General features: G+C 42.0%; 1 protein-coding gene across 1 annotated transcript in view; it reads left to right on the forward strand.

The window, feature by feature from the left end:
* The first annotated feature begins 695 nt into the window (after nucleotides 1-695).
* Nucleotides 696-23,938, forward strand: part of LY86 (lymphocyte antigen 86) — a 24,427-nt gene continuing 1,184 nt past the window's right edge. Inside the window, exons 1-4 of the mRNA XM_010087311.1 lie at nucleotides 696-856; nucleotides 13,685-13,771; nucleotides 15,251-15,379; nucleotides 21,677-21,729. Coding sequence (XP_010085613.1) covers nucleotides 736-856; nucleotides 13,685-13,771; nucleotides 15,251-15,379; nucleotides 21,677-21,729 — 390 coding nt within the window. The 5' untranslated portion in view covers nucleotides 696-735. The remainder of the gene's footprint in view (nucleotides 857-13,684; nucleotides 13,772-15,250; nucleotides 15,380-21,676; nucleotides 21,730-23,938) is intronic.

Raw genomic sequence — 23,938 nt, forward strand, 5'->3', positions numbered from 1 at the left:
TGCACAGTGTCACTAACCAGGAAGACAGAAAGAAAAAAAAAATATAAGTCTAGGTTTACCTGATTGGGTATACTGTTAAATAGTACATACCTAAGAACCACTAAACAAAACAAATGTAAATGCAGCATTTAGCATAGTCAAGCAGGAAGAATTAGTTCCTGTAAGTTTCAGGGCTTGCTTATTTGGTGTCAGCTTCAGACACACCTCCCTTCATTCTAGCAGACAGATTCTTTACTAAGAAGAAGATAGAAACCAAACTGTCCATCTTGCAAAATTTAGTCTAACTTTGCATGATTAAGATGGGCTGATTTGGATCACAATGTTTTGTAGCCAGAATAACTAAATAAGCTTGTCTGAAATCTTGACCCAAATGCTTTAACTTCAAGAGAAGAAACCGGCAGCGAGAGAAAAACTACATAGTTTGCTGCATTGTTCCAGCAGGCGCCGAGGCAGGGCTATGCTGTGCAGTGAGTAGGTGTGATTAGCTCATTTGTCATTAGTTTGAACTAACATGAAGCAGAAAGCAGAAGTCTAAGCACACGGAAATAGCACTGTCCAATTCCGATTAGCTTCGTTTATACCACGCTGTGGTAAGCTAAGGCTGCATTGGCTGACTTAACCCTTCTGCAGGCGCAAATGTAGTAAAACTCCCGTCTCAAGGGAAGGAACACCTCCCTCCACAGAGGCTTACAGAAGAGACAGACAGAAGTAATCCTGTAAACTACCACCACCAACATGAAGACATCAAATGTTCTTGTTCTCATCTTAGTCCTGCTTTACATCAATGCCAGCACAGAGTGGCCTACGCACACAGTCTGCAAAGAGGACAACTTGGAAATATATTACAAAAGCTGTGGTGAGATTTTTTAAAATTTCCATTTTCCTTTTAACTGGGCAACAAAGTTGTGCTTGTACAGTGAGAGAGGCTTATAAACCAGGCAATGAATGGAAGGGTTACACTCCCAAGACAGCACTGTGTTTCACAGATAGAATATTTTTAGTCTTTCAAATATTGCTGGTTTGGTTGACACACACACACAAATCTAACTGTACTTAGAACATAATAAAGAGGAAATAATGTAACCTAATTCAGAATAATAAACACCTGTCAAAAATCCAGTTCAGCATGAAAGAGACGACTAAGATTTTTAACTTGAAGTTAAAGAAAAAAAAAGAGGAAGACCCTAGATCTTTATCTTTTTTACCCCCGGGATGACACAGACTCTTCAATGCACTGATCTGCTGTTTTCCTAATGTGCAGTGAGGCTGTGGTGATGTGCTTTCTGTCCTCTCACTTGGTGTGACAAGGGACCAAGCGTGACAGTGGGAAGGATTCATGTTCTCTGCCATTGCCACCGTGCTCAGTGAGACTTCAGCAGCCACACTTAACAGACGCATTTCCCAGGGACCATAGGGTTTATTTGTTCTTTATATTTGTAGAGGAAAAAAAAGGAGCAAGTGGCACTGGAATGACTGAAAAATGAATTCACTGAACGGTGTCTGCTTTCCACCTCTTGCTTTGCTGGCCTTGTGCCTCTCCTATTGTGCCGATCTGCTTTACAACTGGGACAAAGGGAATTAGCTTCACAGGCGCCTCATTCATTTTCCACACGTGATGTGAAAAGTGATTCATGGCAAACAAGCACCGTAGAGTTTGTTTTTCCAATTCATCCTGATACAAAGGGTTTCCCGGGGGGCTTTTTCTCCCCTGTAGCTTTCATGCGGTTTTGCACACCCATTAAAATAAAGCCAGTAAGGGACAAGAGAAGTAAATAAATATTTGTAATGCTATTCTTTACTGGCCTGCTCCCAGGAGACTAAAGTCAGGCTTCACATGTTACAAATGGGTATACAGCATTAGGAAAAGATTTAATTAGATATTGAATGCAAGCTTTGCTATTACCTTTATTTTAGTAAGAATTAATTGCATAAGTTAATTCTGTTCCCTCAACAGGTCTCAGTTAGCATAACATTAAAGGAAGTCGAGAGAATTTTATCCAAGGACTTCACAACTTTATTTCTGGAGCTGAATGCCCTCTATCTACAGATTAATAGAGTTCAGTCTGAGCATTTTAAAAGGAGCCAAGTGTTCATTTTTATGTTGCAGTTATAAGATCCTCTCCTATAATGCAGTAAAAGCTTTACTAAAGCCAAAAATATGAGCTAATATAACTGTGAAAAATGTGGCAGAGAAGCTTAGGTGAATAACTGAAGATGGACAGAGAAAGTGCAGCAATCTTCTGTACCCAGGAGCAAGTCCCAATTCCCTGACACAGGCACTTTGTCTAGCTGAATCCTGTGTCTAGCTGAATCCTGTGTCTGTAATGGGTAATATACAGGCATGCATCAAGTCCCCCACTTGTTCTGGATCCTATTGAAAGGATCTCCATTCCCACCCATAAAGGTCAGACTAAATGTTCAGTAACCAGGACCCCAAATGCATCAAAACAAAGGGCTAGACAAGACCCTAGTGATCAATATAATGCACTTGTGTAAAAAAAAAATTCAAAAAAATAAAAAAAAAGTAATCTAAAAGAAATCAGACAAAAATTCTCAGCAGCAAGTCCACGATGTCCACAAAACTCAGGCTGAGAGACAGGTGGTCTAAAAGTAAAGTAAATAGACAGTATGCTGCCTCCTCTACATAACCGCAGGAGACATAACACCGAGACAGTCTATAAATAGCAAGACGGTTCCCATCAGTGCCACTCTTCCTCCCAGGAACAAGTGACAAACAGAAAGAAAGATCTCAAATGACCACAAATCACTTTAGAAACTTGGGCAGAGATCCCGAGATAAAAGCAGCACAGGTTAACATCTCTGGCTGAGAAAAAAGAAAGGTAATTGGCACGTCTATGCAGAGACATGAAAAGAATCTGCTATACAAATGGCTGATTCCTATCCCTTTTAATTTCACAGTGATTTTTACAGTAATAATGCTTTTGATCTTTCCAGCTACATTCTAAAAGGCAACTGTCTGGGAAGGAAAAGGCAGGAAGGCAACGGTAGCAAAGTGCCCCGAGCAGATTCCAGTGCTATTTGAGCATCAGGCATCCACCTGAAAGTGCAAAGTGCAACGCAGCTGGAGACTACAAAATATAACTCCTCAACACATCTACCAGCACCTGCTTCTTGACCATTCATCTAAGCCTAATTGTATTAATTAGGCATGAAAACATACTTACAACATAATGTTCAAATGGGGCCCTCTTCATAGGGTAAAGCAGGCGATTGCTGCTGCAGACACATGAAACACATTTTCCAGATATTTTTACAGCTCTTTCTTGAAATGTTAGTTGGGGCTACATCAACAAATTAGTATTTCAGAATGCCTGGTTTTGTTTTGACCAGCAAACCCAGACCAGTATGCTCAGTGATTAATAAAGCTCTGTGTTTAGATTAGGACCTGGGAGATTTCAGAGCTGCCTGCAACTGTAGATTTCCTGACAGTGCAGAAAAGGTTACTGATAAGGCAGAAGGTTCTTAGAAAGGGTCTGGAGAGCATCAACCATTAAGGACTTTGTTTTCTGTGCATGGGAGTAAGTAACAGGGAATTTCAGGGAGATCTTCAGTGGAGGCAAATAGTAGTATTTGAAAATGACATCTTGTGAAATATTCCCTAGGCTTTATAAAACACTGTTCAGACCACACAGGATTTTTTACTAACACAGACAAACACATTTCCCAATTCATGTCTGACTTTGTTTGCTTTTTCTTCTTTTTTTCATCTGAAGCAAGGTTAATAGCCATTAACTGAAGTTTCAGGAGAGGAGCAATCAGTCAGTATTCATTTCAACCTCCAGAATGTAAACATGAAACTGGTTTCTCCCTTTACAAGTTTTATATCTGCATACCTACAGATTCAAAAATAATAAAATATATTTAGGGATGGGGTAACCATTTGCTTTAATTAATGACTTCTGCTAGACAAAGAAACAGGGCCCTCTGGTCATCTAGAGAATTATTTTTACATGCCAATGCCTCTCCCTAAACAGAGCAGAGTCAGACTGAACTTAGGTCCACTGAGATCCATGACTGCTTGTATAGAGCTATGTCACACTTCATGCCAGGTCATTTCTATAAAGCTTTTTCCTGCCCTGTATTGGTACAGCAGGAGAGAGCAGCCCTGCCCACTTCAGTGCGAGCTTGCACTGGGTTGCATTTACAGATAGAACTCTCATTTGTATGGCTTTTCTTTAAACTTGTTAGCTCAAATTTGCATCTCCATTAAAATGGCCCCTTGAAGTCAACAGGGTTATTCTGGTGTAGAACCTGCTCTGGTCAGATGGTGCAGTATAGACACCCTCCTGTTAAACTCTGCTTTAAGGGAACTTTTCAATACTTTAAAAACAGGAGAAAGAAAAAAAAAAAAAAGAAAATAGAGACTGAGAGACTGGTTAGATTACAATTTCCTGATGATCTATCTATCCATGCTGGATAGTTTCAGTCTTACTAGGGTCCTCCTCACACTCTCAGCCCATCAAATCCTTTCTCCTACATACTGAGAGATCAAATACAGTATTTCTCTTAAAATCCTCTTCTTCCTTTTTTAGAAATAGACCTGTAACACCCATCCCTGCTCAGTCAGCAATACCAACTTGTAAACAATCCTGGTAAATTGTCATAATTGCAGCACTAATTTTAGAGCACATCACTTTCTGTTTTCTATGTTAACCAATGTTACTAGTCCTTTTTCCCTCCCTGGCCACACACTTATATCCTTTAGTAAAAAAAAAATAAAAAATCCTTTAGTTAAAGGATATAAGTAATCTGATAGCTTCAGCTGGCAAAGAGAAGTCTGCAAAAAATTCCCAACTCATGCACCTTCAGGGCCAATGTTCTTATAGACACGTAAAAGAAGGTTCTTTTTCCATTATTATTTGATTTTTTGGCAGTCAGATTGAGCCAGATGCTTCTCTTGAACTTATTTATTTATTTTGCTCAAGCAGTCTCCAGCAATTGTTTCTGCTTCTAAATTATTTAAAGCCACGTGACACCAACTCCCCTCTGATCTTTTGTTGCATAGATCGCTAATGAGCAAACAATCAACTTAAGAATTTCACTTGAAAACATTTTTTTGTTTGCTCTGTCCAAGGCATCTTAGTGTTGTAGCCTTTCTGCTACACTCATCTGGTATAGTTTACTTATTCCAGGGGGAAGGCCAGATGTTGACATGCATATTTCTGGCACCAGATCCTAACAAACTGAAGCTATAATCAGAATCAAGGTAGCACAGATATGAGTACACGTGCAAATCTTCTTTTAAAGTTTTGGTCCCTCCATGAATTAAAACTACCTTATCTGTTTTATTCTCTGCTTCATTAGAGAGGATTAAAACTTTCTTTTCCTAAGTGACCTTTTAAGGTGGTTCTAATTTCATTTTACCTCTTGTTTCAGAGAAGGGAGAGTATTTATTAAGTTTTAAAATGTAAATGGTAAGGAGGGGCAGGGGACAATTTCATACCTCCAAGGTACTCTTGCAAAAACTTTAACTTTAGTATCTAGACTTTGAACCATTTAGCAGAATCAAAATTAATGCTTTCACTGAGACTAGTAGTGGAGAGAATTAGCCTCAGATGAACTTCTCCCCACCATGCTTTAAATTTTCCCTAATTTAGTTCTCAGAGGTTTCCTCACAGTGCCCATTTCTTCACCAAATCAATGAAGGTCCTGCATCATGGACTGCAGAAAAGGGTTGTTTATGTTTGACAGCCCCTCCTACTTATCTCCAGCTGCTAAATCTAAACTAGTAGACATATTTTCCACCTATTGACTTTTGCCATGTCTTCAGCTGTTGCAGCCACTGAGTCACTAAGGTATTGCAGGCAGGAGGAGCAACAGCCTGCAAGGCAAGCCATACGAAAATGTGTTCTCCCCTTTGCAAACAAATAGGAGAGACGTACCGAGAAAAGTGCATATTGCATTACAGTCAAGAAGCACTGTGGGCAAGACAGAAGTGTCACTTGCTGCTGCATGCTAACTTTGAGTCTCCATGGAGGGAGCAGTCTAATGCACTAAACAGGTAACTCAGCTAACAGTTTGATGAAAAATTGAGATTAGCTTCCTGCATTACATAAAGTAGAAATTATCAAAAGGCACACTCACTGCATCAAGTCAGGAGCAAGAACAAACCACGGCTGCTCATGAGTGCTCCAGTATAAACCTTTCTGTGTAAGCATATGAAGCATTGCTAAGCTTTCTTGACATTGTCGCATCATCTTATCTAGAGCTGCCATCAAGGCCTCAAAATAGCTCTGCACTCTATAATGCTTACAGTTTTCCAAAGAAAATGGGAGGCAGGAGATGAGGTTCTTGCAGCAATTTAACATCCATCAACAAAAATATCCAGAATAATCCAAGAAAAATTAACACACATTTCATAAAAAAATGCAAAAAGGACTTCTGCATTATTACGTGTTGGTGTCAGTGCACCAACTTCAAGGAGGCTTATGGCAACCTAAAACTAGGGAGGAACAGTGGGCATCAGGGACAAGATACCCAACTACCTCATACAGAACCACCACGTACCAAATCCAAAACTTCTGATTTGACCCACAGGCTGCTTTTAAACTCATGAGTTGCCAAAAGCTACAACCTTGAAAGCTAAATACTAATTCAATGCACCAGTTTTCTCTTCACCTGAAGATGGATGGCTCCTGTCAAATGATCCAGCAGTGATCAGGCAGGCAGGAACCCAGCTAGTTTCCTCTGCACAGGGAGCATGCCATTCCAATTATAGCTTACTGCCACACTCCTGCGGTGGATTTCAACCCATCCTAGGAAAATGGGAACATTTAGCCCATTTATATGCTGCTGATTACTGTTCTGTATAATCAGCGGTAAAGCCTGCTATCCCAGAGCACGGCATGTGTCTAACAGCAGGGCAGTTTCTAGTAATGCTTGCTTCTATTTCTGACACAAGTCTGCAAGTCTGCTGTGAATCCCCATCATACTGGCAAGCACTGATGTCCAAAGATCTTTATCTCAAGTAGAGCAATAAAAAGAATGATTAAAAAAAAAAAAAAAACACAACCAAAACCACAAAAAAACAAAACACCAAAAACCACCACATGAAGAGAGAAGACACAAAGACACAGATCAGATCAGGAATACAGGCAGTTACAGTATGCATCTTACTCATGCAGTGCATGGTGTTTTCTTACCAACAGAACAGAAGAACAAAGACTGTCTCTCTAATACATTCCCTGCTGGGCCCAAATTAATGCAGTATTTTCTTGTTATACTGCTGTAGCTGAAGCCTGCCCTGCTTCTTTTTCTCTCTCAAGCTAACTAGGACAAACAAGGATTATCAAATACAAATACAAATCCGTATGTGCTGTCTCTCAAAGCCAGCATCTTTCAGTTTTCTTAAACAGGTTTAGACAAAGCTTTGTCATAGCACACAAAGAACAGAAATCCCCCTTTCCAAATACCACCGCTGGCAAAAGCAAGGAAAGTCTCCATGAACCTTCAGACACTGGGCCTCCCCTTGAGCCCTGGCAAACAGCTCTAATAAGCCTGCTGTCAAGAAAGTGGGTCTGGACAGGAACAGGCAGGGAGACTCAGGTCAAGTCTTTTACAAGACTGCTTTATGCACGCTGGTGAAACCCTCATCCCAAACACAGCCCTCCAGCTGCAGACAGCCCCTCACACGGGCTTCCACACAGCTCCTTGCCCAGGCCACCAGCAGCTCCATGGCCACAGGTGGCAACTGGGTGACCTCAGCTCAGTACTGGGCAAATCTCTTCCTCTCTTCTCCATATGACGCACCTCAAGCCCTTCACTAATGGGCTGAGCCCTCCCTCCATCCTGCATCTGTTCCTCACACCCCAAATGCTGTTACTACTGCAGTCAGTGCCCCAGCAACATGTTCGGAGAAGCTACTAGCCTTATGAGTTATTGTTTCTAAATGTAAAATTTGGGAATCAATTATACCAGCAATGAGTTTTATTTGAAAAAGCAAGAGACAAAGTCTCTGTCCTTTATTCAAACTAATTTTGTAAGACACTGGAATCTCCTTTCTCCAAAACTAGGGCCACAAACGCCAGACAGTAATACCTGTGCCTTAATCTAACCAAGAAGTATATAATTGCTCTTTGCATTACTAGTGTTCAGTATTCTTAAGAGAGGAGTGGGAATGATTTAAATATTGCATAAAAAAAATTTTTTAAAGGATATTCTAAGTTTCTCTTCCTGGTGTTCTGGGGTTTTTAGCTTACATAATATACTGAGACCAAATCTTCCGGCTTCGTTCTACAGCTATGTAAGTTTTATCAGAAAGGAAGCAGTTCGACATCTCCAAGAGCTTCAGGTTTAAGCTGACCTCAGAGACCACAAGTTGATAACGCTGTTTACAAAGGGGAATTTCCATCAGTCTGCACCCCCAGGACATTAAAGATACATAAACTGTAATCTTCACTATTTATTCACCTCCATGTTGCCTAAGACAGACATAAATGTAGAGGAGATAAAACATACCATGACTTCTGCAAAGGAGGCCAGAGTACCTGTCCAAACTAGGCAAAAGACCAAAGCTGGCCATGTCTGAGGTGAGCATCTTGGGATGAAGCATCCTTATGATGAACTTGCAACAGACAACAGGAGTCTCACAATCTATTCTGCTTCCCTCTGAACAGAGGGTCATTCTGCTTCTCCCAGCCATGTCTGGACATGGCAGTGGTATGCAGTGAAGGCAGGCCCAAAGGCAAGTTCGTTAAACTGAAGGTGCTCTGGGAAATCCAGATGCACAACTGAAGAGCTGCTAATTCACCTGATGCTTCTTCCTCAGTAGCTTATAAGTAGATTCCAGTGTCAAATATAACCTTGAGCATTCAGGTTAATTCATTTAGATAGACATTAAAGGAAAAATGTTGAGTGAATACATAAAGTCTGATATCCCAAACAGTTCTTCATTCTTTTCCCCTCCTTTCAGCACCTTGAATTTTGTAAGGACTAATGATTTAATTTTATTAAGAGCTTTGAAGGTGAGAACTGTTGGGTAATTACTGAATACGTTTCTTCCCTGTGCTAATTTCCAGCTCCTCTAGCACTAGTCTGTCCTTGTATGACCCTAGCCAAGTACAGCTATGTCATTCCATTTAATCTTGTGGCTTATCTGCTCCTAAAAAGTGTTATTTTGAAACACCCAAAGTGTACCAATTTGGAGAGTCTTCTCACCACTGCAAGACCAATAAATGTGGACTCCTACAAGCAAAGCTTGCATGCTTGCTGCCTCTGTTCACTCAAACCACTGATTTTCACGCTTGTATGGAAACAATGGCATTTTAGAGCAGATTCAGAGGAAAGTAAAGCCAGTAGAGAATAGTTAACAAGATGGGGAGAGAGAGAGAGAAGAATAAAAGACAGCGGCTGTTGTATACCAGCCCAGCAAAATTCCTGTAACAGGTGCTTCCCATCTGGCCATGCAGCTCCTGTAATGCTCAGTTGGTCATCTAGCAGCTCACGCTCCAAGGAACATAGCCATAGTGGGTTAGTACATTGTCATTCCCAGCTGTCTGCTTCATCTTCCTGCTGGAGATCACCTCCCACAACACAGGAGGCTGAACACACATGTGGGGTGTAAGAGCCACCCCAGCCCACAGCCCTGGGGAGCGTGAGCTGGTGGCCCCACAACTGCCATAACCGAGGCATGAAAGAATGTTCCTATCTGTTGTCCTCATTATAAGGTAATGATGTCCATCAAAGGTACCAGGCTTGCAGCCAGGAGGGTCACATAGATACACCAGCGTAAATAAATCTGAGCTAGTTTACCTATGAACATTCTGCCAAGAACAAAAGCAGGAAAAGAAACTCTAGGAAGAAAAGTTCAGGAACTCACCTGAGCTTCTAAGCTGTACTACGCATGTCGGCTCTGTCTTCTAGAAAAACCCACTCAAATTCATCACTGTGAGCACCTTCCAATAGTAAGCCAGGCTGAAATCTCACACTACAGTGCCACTACAGGTTGCATGCAAGGAAAACCACATAACAAGCTAAAATTGCAATAAATCTCCACTGGAGTACTTGGGTGAGGGTGAAATGGGAGGTGGGATGCGTGGGGTCAGCTAGCACTATGCCACATAAGGAGCAATCAGTGGCAAGATGCCAGGTACGTCCCAAATCCACCACTCACAAAGATTGTCCTACAGAAGCCAGTCTTTAGCAAGAGCTGTACATCTAGTGCTAGATACAGTCGAGAGCTCAGTGTCAGCCACAGCACCAAGTTCCAAAAACAGGCCTAAGAGATCTTACAGTGCATGGATTGTTTACAAAAGCCAAAGACTCTTTCTCAGAGCAGTTGCCTGAAAGATGTAGAACTGTCTAGAGAGAAACTTCAGTCAAAATCCTACTTCCAGGCACCTCCATGCTAGCTGTAAATATGGGGCAGGCCAAGCCGTGCTGACTAGAAACACGGAGACACGGAAAAATGCCTTTCCCCCCTCCCCCCCAGCAAGCAGATTCTCACTGCTAAACCTCAACGTACTTGCAGAATCTCCAGCAACATTTTAGGTGTTGGTAATATATCAAAACTGAACTGGAAAAGCAAAACCGCAACCAGTTGAAGAGTTTCTAGCTTCAATTATGGAAGAGGGAGCAGATTGAAGGGAGTGGGTGGAGGGAAGTCTGGGAACATACAGTACTGTGCACTATGAAATGTTGCAGGGAAGTGGAAGGCTGAAGGGCAGCCCCACATATTTTAGAGACTTAACGGTAAATGTTATTGCTCTGCACATGTGAAAGACATAACACATTTTTTTTCAGTCTAACCAGCTCACTTCGGATTGAGGCAAACAGGGAAGAATAAGTATTAAACCTCTATAAGAGACACAGTGACTCACAGTTGTGCATCTGAGATGAAACACAAAAATGGCAATTGCCTCCAGTTGCCTTTGTCACAGGAGGGACTCCTCAACATTTAAAGAAAGAAGGGTATAGCACACTACCTCAGTTCATGGTGCACAACTGAATTTACAGACATCTTCACTCATCAGATGGTTAAAACCCACTATTTTCTTTGATTTTCTTTTAGCAGCAACTTTTCTATCTACATGTTTTGGAATCCAGACTCCCTGGCACCATAGTTTTATCAACACAGATATCCTTTCAATTGATTAAAAAAGCAGGAGCCCCCCATGTACGCCACAATAGCTAACACGTTGAATTGCAAACTCATAGCATATATTTCAGAAAACTATCGGGATTTCTTTTGACAATGGAAAAGTTTACATTTCTCAGCAACAGAGTAGCAACACAAAATCCAAGCGCTCCAATTCACAAATTTAGCTGGGATTTCTCCTGTGAGTGCGTCTGCGCTCCCTTCCTCTGTGGGGACCACACAACACTTCTCTGGATACACCAGAGTCCTACGCTGCATCACTCATGGTTCAGTAGAAGACACCCATGGCTACAATGCACCATTAAATACATTATCTGGCAAAAGAACTCAGCCCATAGAGGAAAAAAAAAACCCAAACAAACAAACAGGCATGTGACATCCAAATTTAAAACAACCCTGAGGTCAGGTTCACTGTTAAGAAACCCATGCTTTCCAGAGAAGCTTGATTTCAGGAACATCCCCTTTCCATCCAAATGGATATCGGTGAGAAATTTTGAACTAAAAATACAACTTCTAGCCCTAACGCCATGATTTAATTTGTTGACTAAAGCACAGCCTAGTCTCTTTGAAAAGAGAAGAGCATTGTATATGTTGCAGTGCCATTTCTGACCATACCTCCCTTTAGAAATTACAGAGCTGACAATTTTAGTCATTTGACAACCAGCACTGTTTGTAGGCACCAATGCCCAAGTTGCTCTGAATCTGAGCAGCTGCTTCCTGAATGTTATCATCGCACCACACACAGAACAGAAATGAAAGGGGCTCTTGCATAAGTTCCAAGGAAAGCGGAAACCAAGCCCTGAGAGGTGGTACAGACCAGAGAGGAAGCAGGCATAACGGTCCTGGAGAAAAGAGAACTTTGACATGCTTTCCTTCTGGAGCGAGGAAATTGCTCTCCAAGGCGATTGCGACAGCTTCTGAAGCTGCAATAACCGGCAGGAACTTGGAAAGGGAGGAAAGACAAACCTCTGACTCTTGTCTCACTTGAGCAGATGATAAACAACTCCAGGCACCAACTTTTTGTCCCAAGCAGATCATGCAACTGCGGAGACCATTTTAGTGGTGTGGAGGACCAAATCCAGTATGGGGACACAGAGGTAGGTAGGAAATACCAGTGACTTTTATCTCCCTCCTTTGAAAGGCTATTTTAATTTATCGGAACTTAGGACTTGGGAATTCCTTTTGGACCACACTGACAATCCATGTGCTGCAGAGCCTGTCTTTGTCAGAGCCCTCAGCTCCTCCTAGCACTTGCACTCATTTCATGCTCCCGTCTAAGCAATCAGGCTTTGGTCACCCAGGCTTGGTCCCTGCCAACTGCTACAGCTTGGGGCACTGATGCAAAAATAGGGTCAGACTATGGAGATGCTAGCTCAGCCTCACAGAGGACACTCGTGACTCAAGTTTCACCAAAGGAAAATTCTCCCAACCCATTATTTTCAATTTAGTGAGAAGATTACATCAAGCAACCATACCTTAGAAACAAAATTCAAGTCCCAAGTCTATATTTCATCACCACCAGCTCTATGTAAAGTGGGGAGCCTGCAGCTGTTTCTGAGCATGCCAGAGTTGCTTCATTGGTTTCCACAGAGAAGGAACTGGATGCACAGGCTGGCTGGAAACCCCCCATGAGGGACAAACCTACGCCTAAAGCAAGCCTTGAGGCTCAAGATGATATGCTGCCCAACTGGCCAAATCTTTCACCTCCATCCACAGCTCTGGAAAACACACATGCTGTTGGTTGCGGCAGCTGAGCTGTCAGATGCTGCTACTGGCTGTCACTAGAGAGTGACATGCTGGCAAGCCTTCAGGCATAGCAGAGAGTCTCATGGAGGGCAACAAAGAAGGATGTGGGGGGGAAACAGTTATGTTTGTACAAGAGATTTGGAGCTTGATGCAGAGAAAGGGGTACTGCAGGAACAGGCAAGAGCCATGTTCATGTTACTTACGAGCTGTTGGGCACCCTTTGACCCCAGCTCTGCTAAATTCTCCTACAAACGGAGAAATGTAGAATACTTCCTGGGTTAGAAATATCACGTGATGGTGAACTCAGCATGAAACACTGCAGGATCCATGTTACACAATTTTATTTTCATTTTTGGACTTTTCATCCCACTTCAGGATTCAGTTTCCCAGACAGCCTCGCCAAGCCATTGTGTGAGACAAATGAATTAAAAAAATCGTCATAACCAACTGCTCATCAGTGCTGAGGGAGGAATGGTGATGCACAAAGCCTGGGAAGAGCACCTGTACTAAGACTTCACCGTTGAATGAGTATTGACTACCCACCACTGTGGGGAGCTTGCTTTCCTGAACTTGTCTCATTTTCCCACAACGGTAGGTTTTAGGCCACATATAGGTTATCATATGAATGTATTTCGGATTGAAGTGTCAGGAAGGACAGAAGTGGCTATTAAACACAGGGTATGGGAGCTTTGAGCACATCTTAAAGAATTTCTAAGGAATATGTAATATGCTTTTTATAACACATTTTATTGTTTTCTTTTATACAATCAGCATCTCATTAAAAATGTAACTTGTTACCCCCTGCTTTCTGTCTCCAAACAGATCCCCAGCAAGATTTTGCTTTCAGCATTGACCGCTGTTCTGATATCATGACCCACACCTTTAACATCAGAGCTGCAATGGTCCTAAGTAAGTGCATTGCTATTTTGTCATGCCATAAACAGGTAATTCATGCATGAGTGCTGGTACTAAGAAGTAAGCAAGGGTGACAACCTCCGATAAAATATGAATGGCCCTAATTTTTGAGAAATTTCAAAACCCGTGTGGGGCTACAGAAATGTCAATTGTGTTATCAGCTCTGCCTCAGACTACACGTGCCACCCTAAGCAGGTCATATCAGTCTCCAGCCCCTATTCCTCTCCTACATTTCATCTGTACAAGTGGATGGCCAACAAGGGGCTGCTCTAGAGCTTGTCTTCCCAGCTGAGTCTTCTGAGGACAGTCTAGTTGAATGAGACATCTACAGCACCGACACTTTTGTGTCAGCATCAACAGTGCTTACCAAATTGTCAAGGCTGACCTTTGCAGTGGGGAGACTGAACTAAGGGACACCCACAGAGTAAGGTGGGGGCACCTCCCTGCCAGGCAAAGAAGCATGCTGGGGAGTGCTGGGGATCCAGAGCTCTGCAGAAGTGCTAGCCTGAAGCAACACAGTCAGCTCATTACCTGTGCTCGCTGAAACTATACCCTCCAGAACTTGAGTGATGAGCAATAAGAGGTCGAAAGCAGAACTGCATTTGAGCTGATGGGCTGGGTACACAAGTTAATATCAGCCATAGCTTGACTTGCGATCCTTGCACAGGAAAGCCACCTTCTTGCAACCCCGCTGGCCCCAAAGCTCACCTAGAACCTCTACTAGCAGAGTACAAATATGAGACCACTGCTGCATGCTCCTGGTGCTGAAAGTAAGGTTGTGTGCCAAGTGTCTTTTAGCACTTGGGAAAGCTTCCTTGCATGCAAAAGGTCTCCCTCCTGTGAGACATGCTGCCTTTTTGCCTGGGGAACACCAGTTTTCAGGTGGCTGCAAAGTTAAACAAGCCTGCAAAATCACATCACATTACAGGCATTTGCAAATAACTTTTCCAACAACTCAGTACAAGACCTCCGGCTAAATCCAGTAGCCTCACTGGCTGTATCTATATTAGCAAGACTGGCAAAAGTGAACAACCTCCCAGCACTGCCAAGCTGCTACACTGGTCCCTGGCTCAGATCAGCTACAGGTTTTTTCCCTATGCAGCAAGTACAGGCCACAGGCTGCTCCTGGGGGCCCACTGGATACGGTCCTTTTGCTAGGGACAGTAGGGAAGAAAGAGTTTAGGTATATGGACACACGCTTTACTATGCCAGTTGGCCTCAGGGTCAGAGAGTGGTCATGGGCATAGTTTATTTAATAAAGATATATGATATTATATCCCCTGTTATATACCTTAAGGGTTTTAGAGACCTGTTCCTGAAGCATAGATTTGTGTGTATCAGGAATTCTCAGTGAAGAGAAAACATTCAGTGGCTTAAATATCAGAGGAAAAAAAAAGTGAATCTTTTTAAAACTAAAGTAATAAACCTGTTTACCCTTGCACTTTCCCTGAGCTCTTTCTGTTTTGTGTGTAGGACACAGCATCAAGGAACTGTACGTCAAAGTTGAGCTGATCATGAATGGGAAGACTGTCTTAACCTACTCTGAGACGCTTTGCGAGCCGGGTCATTCTAAGCTTATTTTCTGTGGAAAGAAGAAAGGAGGTAATTTAGGTAGAACTCTAAGTGTGTGATGGCTGCTGAATACTCCAAGCAGGATGCCCCGCTGTGCTGTTGAACGCACCAATATATTGTAATGTTCTGTTTACTTCAACAGCATGTTAATAGATGACAAACACAGTAGGACAGATGTTTTAATTTTAGAGCCTGCTTTTTATCCTAACCTGTTTGCTGGCTCTTCTTTTAATCACAGAATATTGCACACACATGGGATTTCAAGTCCATAAAAAATAACTGTGGCAATGTGACCCTATCCAACAGCAGAGAGGTTCATAGGCCCTATTTATAGCCCTATGGTTGTCATGTGCGCAAGAAGTATTACAGAACTAGCCTTTATTTCTGTCAAAGAAATGCCTGAGCAAACAAAACAAGGAGTTCTGAACACATTTTTCACTATTAAGCAAGTAACGCTTCCTGTACTTAAAGGCAGTTCTTAACTCACTTTAAGAGGAATTATGCTTGAATAAGGATATTTGGACCAAGATACTACTCGATACCATCTATGATTTGCATCTTGTTTCTGCTCAACACGTGCCTATGTGGCAGCCAGATGATTTCAGTTCATGCCAGTCAAACTGCCAGCTGGTGCAGACTTGTGCTAGTTGGTTTACAGTGGTATCAGCTGCCCCCAGAAAGCAGGTATCTTTGGTCCCAGGTGAGCCTGATCACCTCAGGGTCCCATCTGCCACAGGCCAGGCAGTGCAAAGCTAGCCATGGTGTGTCCAGAAGAGCTATGGTCATGCCTCTGGGCTGTAATATCCACATATCTTAAATGGTTATTTTGAAATCCTTCTTGCATCATAATCATATCTTTAGGCTGATTTTAAAATAAAGAGGTAGAGTTGCAAGGAAGTTTCGGAGTTGTTAGAGCACCAGTTAGTTTCAGAAGCTCTGCTTTCCTTCCATATACTTGCATCTCCATCCTGATAACGGTGCAATAACTCGCATTCAAGGGCTATGAGATTAAAGACCATGCACAGTGCCTAATACAGCCCCTGGAAAATTACAAAGAGATTTCACACAGCATAGAAATATCACAAAGAATAATAGAGAAATGCTGCATGAGCAACCAATTATGTAAATCCTGTAAGCCAGATAAAAAAATTAAATTCAGAGGTTTCTTCAATTGTGTATTGAATTATAAGGGGAAAAAACCCCACCCACAGACCTACTGAAAAACTATCTTATCCTGACGATGTACTAAATGACATCCTTTAGAGAATACATAAGAAGAAATAGAGTCAGTTCTGAGCTGAGCACAAACTGCTATTCACACATTAAGCCACAAAGCCAAAACCTCCTTAGGTTTTCAAATCCCTTAATCTTAAACTGACAGGTAATTGTTTCTGCTAATTGAAGTACATTATGATATAAAACCATAGTTGGTTAAATAACACTATATATCTTCATTTAGAAGTATCCCTAAGTTAGTGCAAGGACCTCTGCCACACACTTTTAAATACACACTCTCTTCTTTAGTAGCTGTTTTTATTTAGTAATTAAGTCACAGTGGGAAAGAAGTGAACTTCCTCAGACTAAGGTTCAAACTGAAAACATGGTATTTCTTAATTAGTTGACATTTGATTCTAACCCATGTTTTAGGACACAGAAGTGAGCTGATCAACAGTTCGAGGCAATTCAGCACAGCCATAATGTACTATATTAGCACAGCTGTAAATCTGACCCAATACCTACGTAGAAAGACAACACTCAAATGGCCGAGCATGCAGCCTAGCAAAGATACAGAGGAGCAAACAGCCCTGTCAGCTGAAGCTTTTTATGCAGAGCTCCTTTTTCCCTGCTGTACAGGCAACATTTCCAAAATCTGGTCAGACCTGACCCAAGCTTAAATATAGTTCCACACAAAATTTGCTTGCCTTCCACAAGGAAGACAAAAATTGCCTATTCCTTCCTCTCCCAGAAAGAGACAGGACGTAGTTCTGCTACAGGCTTTGTTGGCTCCCTCACTTGTGTGGGCAAGCATAGCAGAAGTTACAAGGAAGAGACTTATAAGTGCCAGATGTGGCAAAGTCTTCGGTGCTTGGTGGTGGGTTGGGATTTTTTTTCCCCTTTTCTCTCCTATAATCCTAGAGTTTTGACATGACTGTAAATATTTTAAGAGACTTAATATAGCTGGAAGTTTCATGTTCATTATAATCATACAGTATTTGCTATTTATGCTAAGCAAAGGTCACCTCTGGAATTCCGAAAGAGGATTCCAAGATCTTTTTCTTTCAACTAGATGCCTGTTGTGAAGTTGTTAGCTCAAAGGTTGCAAGGAAATGGGCTATTTGTCCATTTAAGAATAACAACAACAAAACCTGCTAAATTCTATTGTGGATAACATGAATGCAGCTCTTCCTCTTTTTAGTAGAAAGTACTGGTTATTCCTCATTTTCTCCAAATAAAACAGTTACATAAGATTTAACAAATTTCCCAATGCAATCACTAAAATCAGAGAAAAAGACCTGAGAGGGTAATATTTTGCAGTGTGCTGACCACAACTTTTAGGCTTAAACAAAACTTCCTGACAAAAGATAGAAAACTTGTGGAGAATGTAACTTTCAGCCCCAACTGATAAAGGCACCAGAGATCTTGCATGATTCCTTGTGCACACTCCCAAACCGTAGAGAAAATCCCCCTTGCTCCAGACCTCCATTCTTTACATTATTGTCTCTTTTGATGGGTGTTACAGTGAGCAAGTTTCTAAAATAGCATTTGTGAATAAAAGTAGAGAAAACAGCATGAATTACAGAACTGGGTACCACATTGAGAGCTTAGGTACAGGAGCAAGCAGCCACACCACAAAGCCAGGTCTTTGGGCTGATACACAATATTGTCTTGCTCAGCCCCTCCATCTCACCTTTTCCTCCCCAGTAAAAAGGGAGGGTTTTTCTCACCCTGCTATGTATTTATATACATTTTTATCCCTCAACTATACATCTATATCTGGCAGTTATTCAGATCATTCCTGCATCCCTAAAACTTACAGAAGCCATGTGTCAGTTGCATTGACGCAAAATCACATCCTACAAAAGCTCCAACATGGAGCATTTAAGTTTTAAAAAGATTTAAAACATAGAAAAAGGAAGAGGTGGGTGCAGATGTACAGGGCCTTTATATAGTACAAGACTGTGAGAATGTTTAAAGATTTTTTTTCAGTGCAAGGAAGATTTGAGAAAGAGAAGTGAGAATTTCATTATAGGTGTTTTGTCAGGAATGAGAGGCATCTTCACGATAAATGATAACTAGTAACTTGAAGTAATCCTCAGGAAGTTCTTCCTTACACATTTGAAAGCTCTGCTTCAGACTGGAAGCTACTAGAGGCCTGCTCACTGGCAGGTAAAAGGACTAAGTTACTTCTGGTAGAAAAAATAGTGAAAAGCTGCTACAACACATACAATAATATAATCTTAAATCAGTGGTACATTAGAAGTGTTTTCCAGAATGCTCTACAGAAATCATCTCCAGTTAAGTCTTTAAGAAAAAGGGCTGAAAATGGAAGGTGGACTGAAAGCACATCACTGATGACAGCATGCTTGACAATACCATAACTTACCGGCAGACCAATAAAGACATAGGGGAATTTTTGATTGGAAAAATGCACTAGTGATTTATGCTGTTTCCAATGTTCATACATTTTTCCAACTACATCTGGGCTTGTTCTCAAAAGGCCACAGATTTCTTTCAATGAGCCAGGCTCAGTGTTTGTGACAGTTACACTTACTGCCGCACGTGTGTTCATTCTCTTTCAATGGAGGAATGCAAAAATATATGAATATATGGAGAAAAAGGTATGAGCATATGAAGGATGCTGTGATAAACTAGTCCTTAAAGCCTTGGAGGATGTTTACACTTCTGGAATTATAGCAGAAATCCTCATGCAAGGGGAACATTGAGTGGGCTTTGAAAAGTCTGATCCAGCCAGCATAAGCACTGAGGAGGTTGCCATGGTCCAAAGTAAATATGAATGATAAAATTCATTAGATCTATGGATCCACATTATTTCCTGGCAGGTCTCAACTAGATGAAAATGAAAGCTGCCCTTGCTTTCCTATCAGGATGTACTTTCAAAGCATAGTCCTTTTTCCATTTATTGTTGAAGCAAGGATCGTCACAACAGAGCAATCATGGAAAACTTCTCAGAGGGCTGAGGCAGAGCCGTAAGACTGCATTCACCTATCTCTGATGTAATCATTACTTTGTCAAAACAAAGTGTGTGTGTGGGGGGGAGAATTAGCTTTAACCTACACTGAAAGAGAGATTAGCATTACCATAATTTCAGAAGCAAATTTATGGTCTGATGACTGCTTCTTCGTTTTAAAATATAGGCTTTGCAAGGCTTGAATGCTGCATCTGTATGTTTAGATTCTGGATGGCATTTCAACAGCCTAGGCGAGACCCTAATGAGCCACATGATCCAAGAGGAGTTTCCATGTCCCAGTGGAGAAGAACTTTGGGAAAGGGTGGTTGTTCACAGCCTAGTTTCCTCTCCACTCTCCTCTGTTGCCATCCAAGGTTTGCTACGGTCAAAGCTGACTGTAGGATAAACAGTCAAACAAGGCTCTCTACTGAATCAAAGGACACACAAACCACAAGCCACGTCATTGCCTGGTCCACACCACCCTGAGTGGGCAGCTCACAACATGGATTAGCACACATCAACACACATACAGCTCAAGCCCCAAGGGAGTCACTCATCACCCAAGTCGTGCAGTCTGCAGTGCCTTTAACTCCTATTTAGACTCTAGTAAGTTGTGAACTGAGAAGTGGGCTGTACTGTATTTTTAAAATTCTTGAGTCATCGCTCTCTGCGGCAGAGATGTGTCAGACTCCAGGGCTCTTGCTTCGTGCACAGAAGCAAGCAGCAACAGTGATGGCTCTTTGAAAAGGAAAAGACGTCTTGGTGTCCAGGTGAAGTAGTCAGGGATGCAAATAGGAATGAGTTTGAGTGCAACAAGCCAAAACATATTTATTCTCTGTTTTGGTATAAGGGTTTTCAGGGCAACACTAAGAATTTTGCATGTTCTCCACCTCTCAGGTTCATCAGGGCATTACATGTAACAAACTCCTCATTAATGCAAAGGTGTAGGACATTGGTGATGTCTCAGGTTTCTCCTACTCTTTTCTCAGTCTATCTCGTACTCATAATTCCTTCATAGAAGTTTGTTACAAGGTATTGACTAATATTTCATAGTGTGTGTGTGGGTAAGACCTTCTGTGAACTCTTCTCCAAGTCAGATACCTACTGCATGGTGGGATGGACCATACAACATACCTATGTTCCAAACCTTTTGCCCAACTGTTCACAAGAAACTGTTTAAACCAGCCCAGTGAGACTGGAATAAAACAACTCTAGAAGTGACAAGCATTGAGATGCCAGCACGTACTCATATAAATATGAAACACTTTTCTGTCACTGTCAAAGTAAAGAATATTTCATGACACCTACAAAAGAGAATCCTTAAAGAGTTCTTAGACTTTTCCACAACTTGTAGAGGGCAAGTTGTGAAAGAAATTCTGAAACGCTGAAACATCTACAAATTACATTTTCAGTCATTTTCTGCACAGCTTGTCCCAGTAAGCCACTAAAAAGTAGGAGGAACTGCAGAACAGCTTGCTAATTCTGTCCATTACTGCCAAAGCTGCCCTTTCTTCACAGCAAAGAGTGAGCATGCCTCGCAATTAGGGAGATGAGGATTGGAAGGTGGAGCTCCTGGGTGTCTATTGCAGGCAGCAACACAACTTGTGATGACTCTAGAACATCAGGTAACTTTTTGGTGGACACCCACTCAGCAGTGAGATAGACACATTCTTACTACTTTAAGGTCCTGTTCAGCAAGCAGTCAGCAGTCCACACCTACAGAAATACTCAGCTCAGATTGTTTTTTCTTAAAGTCACCAAAACAGTACAGTTCAACTACTGCAGCTGCAGGTATTTAACAGATCATGCTGAAGGACTTGTATCTGGCAATCCCCCTCCCCTTTCATTTCCCCATTTGTAGGATGCATACCAACATAGGAACACCCACCTCACTGCAAAGCCGCGTCTCCCTCCTCCTTGAGCCCAGGCTCTGCCCTGCCTTCCCCATCAGGCAGTACACATCCTGAAATTTCTCTCAGGAGGGCTGTTGCAGGACTCTGCATAGAGCACTTTGCAGTTTCATAACACTTATCACTGGAACACTTTGAAGTGCTATTACAAAAAAGCATCTATGATCAGCTGCTTGTTTCCTTCACATGCCATACTTCTAACCACCCATCACCATTTTTGTTTTTCAGAACACCTCTACTATGAGGGACCTGTCACACTGGGAATCCAAGAAATCCCACAGGTAAGGTGGTCACAGCTGTGCTCCCAAGCAGAAGGGCTTTCTGGACGAGGTATGGTCAGAGGACTACTAGCATTCACATCAGCATATTCCAAGCTCCCCCATCTGGCACACCAGATCTGATAGTGTTTATATGACAAATCCTTTTCAATGTGAAATTAAGAGGCTTTGCTTAAAATCTTAGAGAGCCACCATTACCCAGAGACAGGTTTTCTTAGGATAGCAGATCTCCTGTACCAGCATGAAGTCATGCAGCCATACACTTCTTTAGTACACCCCACCCACCCTCTATTGCTCTTAACAGGGCAACAAAAGAAGTAGCTCCAAGGGACTCCTGAGAGACCAGGGATGCAATTCAGCTCACTCCTTAGTTGGCTGAACAATTTGGAGCAGCTCATTTATCCTCACTGGCTATAAAGGCAATTTGGAGAACTATTACAATTTTATGTGTTGTGTTCCACTAGATAGATAGAGAGACAGAGGTCTTTGAGGTTGCAACTGAAAGTACAAGTTATTAGGCCAAGAGCACTCTCTCTGGACTTTTGAAGCCTTAAAATAAAAAATTAATTTCTTAGAAAGGTGAGAAAACAAACAGCATATGAGGCACTGTTCTGAATTTTCCGGTCATCCATTACAAGTGCTCTTCACAAGCAGCCATCTCCACACTCAGATAAGTCTCCTTCTTAAAGGTCAGCCAAATCACATTGTACAGCAAGATGGATCTCAAATCTTGAATGCACCACAGTGTCTCTTAACTGGGCACAACATTAAGCTATATTGGACCAGTAAATAACAAAGGATTTTTAGCCACATACACAAAGAGACTGGATTGAAGGGGAGAAGGCAAGATTTGGACATGGTGAATGAGAATGTGGTGAAGAAATTATCACGGTCACCACTGTGAAAGCACACAATTCAGGCGGTCAATCAAACATTCCTTAGATTTACTCACAGAGAAGCACAGCATGAGCTCTCAGTTCTTCACCAGCAGACACTGAACCTATGTCACAGCCTCAAAGATGAGGTCTGGGGCCTGCTCAGCACTGTACTGGTCCAGGTGCAGAAAAAGGAGAAGATGGGATCAGAACAGGGATACAGAACAATGGCATGAGGCTCCGAGCTGGGCTCACCAAGACCTGCAGAGGTGATAACAAGGATAGCTGGCTTTTGAGAGGATTAAGCCTCCGTAACAGCTACCATCATGTCTCAGTCTTTTCTTAGCCAGAACAGCAACCAAAACCTTCATTTTCCACAGCTTTCACACAGGGAGCTGGGCCCTCTTCTTATGCAGGCTGTTATCCCACCCTTACCAGCCTGCTTTCTCAAAGGCTATGCCTCGAGATGCTGTGTTGAACAGTGCCTTTTGTTCTCTCACACTGAAGTACCCAAGCTCTTTCACTCAGCATCCTGCTCCAGGAGCAACTTTAACATGCTGAGGACACTTCTGTAGTAAAAGCTCTAGACAAACTGAGGAATAGGTCTTTAGACCAAGAGGAAGCCCTAGAAACATCCACACAGACCAGTAAAAGTCCAGTTCTGCATAAATTAGCTGAATTTGGAGCCAGAAATTTTAAGACTGTTCACAATCCTCTTTTAATAATAACTTTTACCCATGAGCAAAAAATCATTCTGAAGGAGGAAAAAAAAAATCTAACTGCTAATGAGCAATGGAAATGAGTTGTTATAAGCTCCCTTCCATGAATGAAACTATAAGCTTTTGTAGAATTAACATGCTTGTGAGAAAGGGAATAGGAAACCTCTTTTCTTAATTAGGCAAATAACACCATCCTTCCACGCTGGCAATAAAGAGTTATTCCATGCAGCAATCATCTTTTGCTCATTAGAAAGAACAGCCTCGTCTGAGTTGCCTGAAGGACAGTTGTGCAGGCTGCACAACCATTACAACAAGACTGTATTCTCATGAGCACATTGCCATTAAGCCTCTCTCTAAAGTCGGATGTTACACTTCGCTTGAACCTCTCTGTGAGGACACAAGCCAGTTACTGCTTTAGAAATCCCATGTTAAAAGGCAAATGCCAAGAAGACTGAGTCATTCTAGCCCTTCCGCCTTCTACTTCACAACCAGAAGAGTCCTGAGCGGGGCAAGAGCTTTCTATGGTTCAAAGTCAGGAGGCCACTACTGCTAAAGCTGTCCTACCACAGGTTTAGCTCCCCTCCACACTGCAGGAGGGAAAAGAAAAAAAAAAAAGGG

This window comes from Pterocles gutturalis, unplaced genomic scaffold, assembly GCF_000699245.1.
Source record: "Pterocles gutturalis isolate BGI_N339 unplaced genomic scaffold, ASM69924v1 scaffold11401, whole genome shotgun sequence".
NCBI lineage: Eukaryota > Metazoa > Chordata > Aves > Pterocliformes > Pteroclidae > Pterocles > Pterocles gutturalis.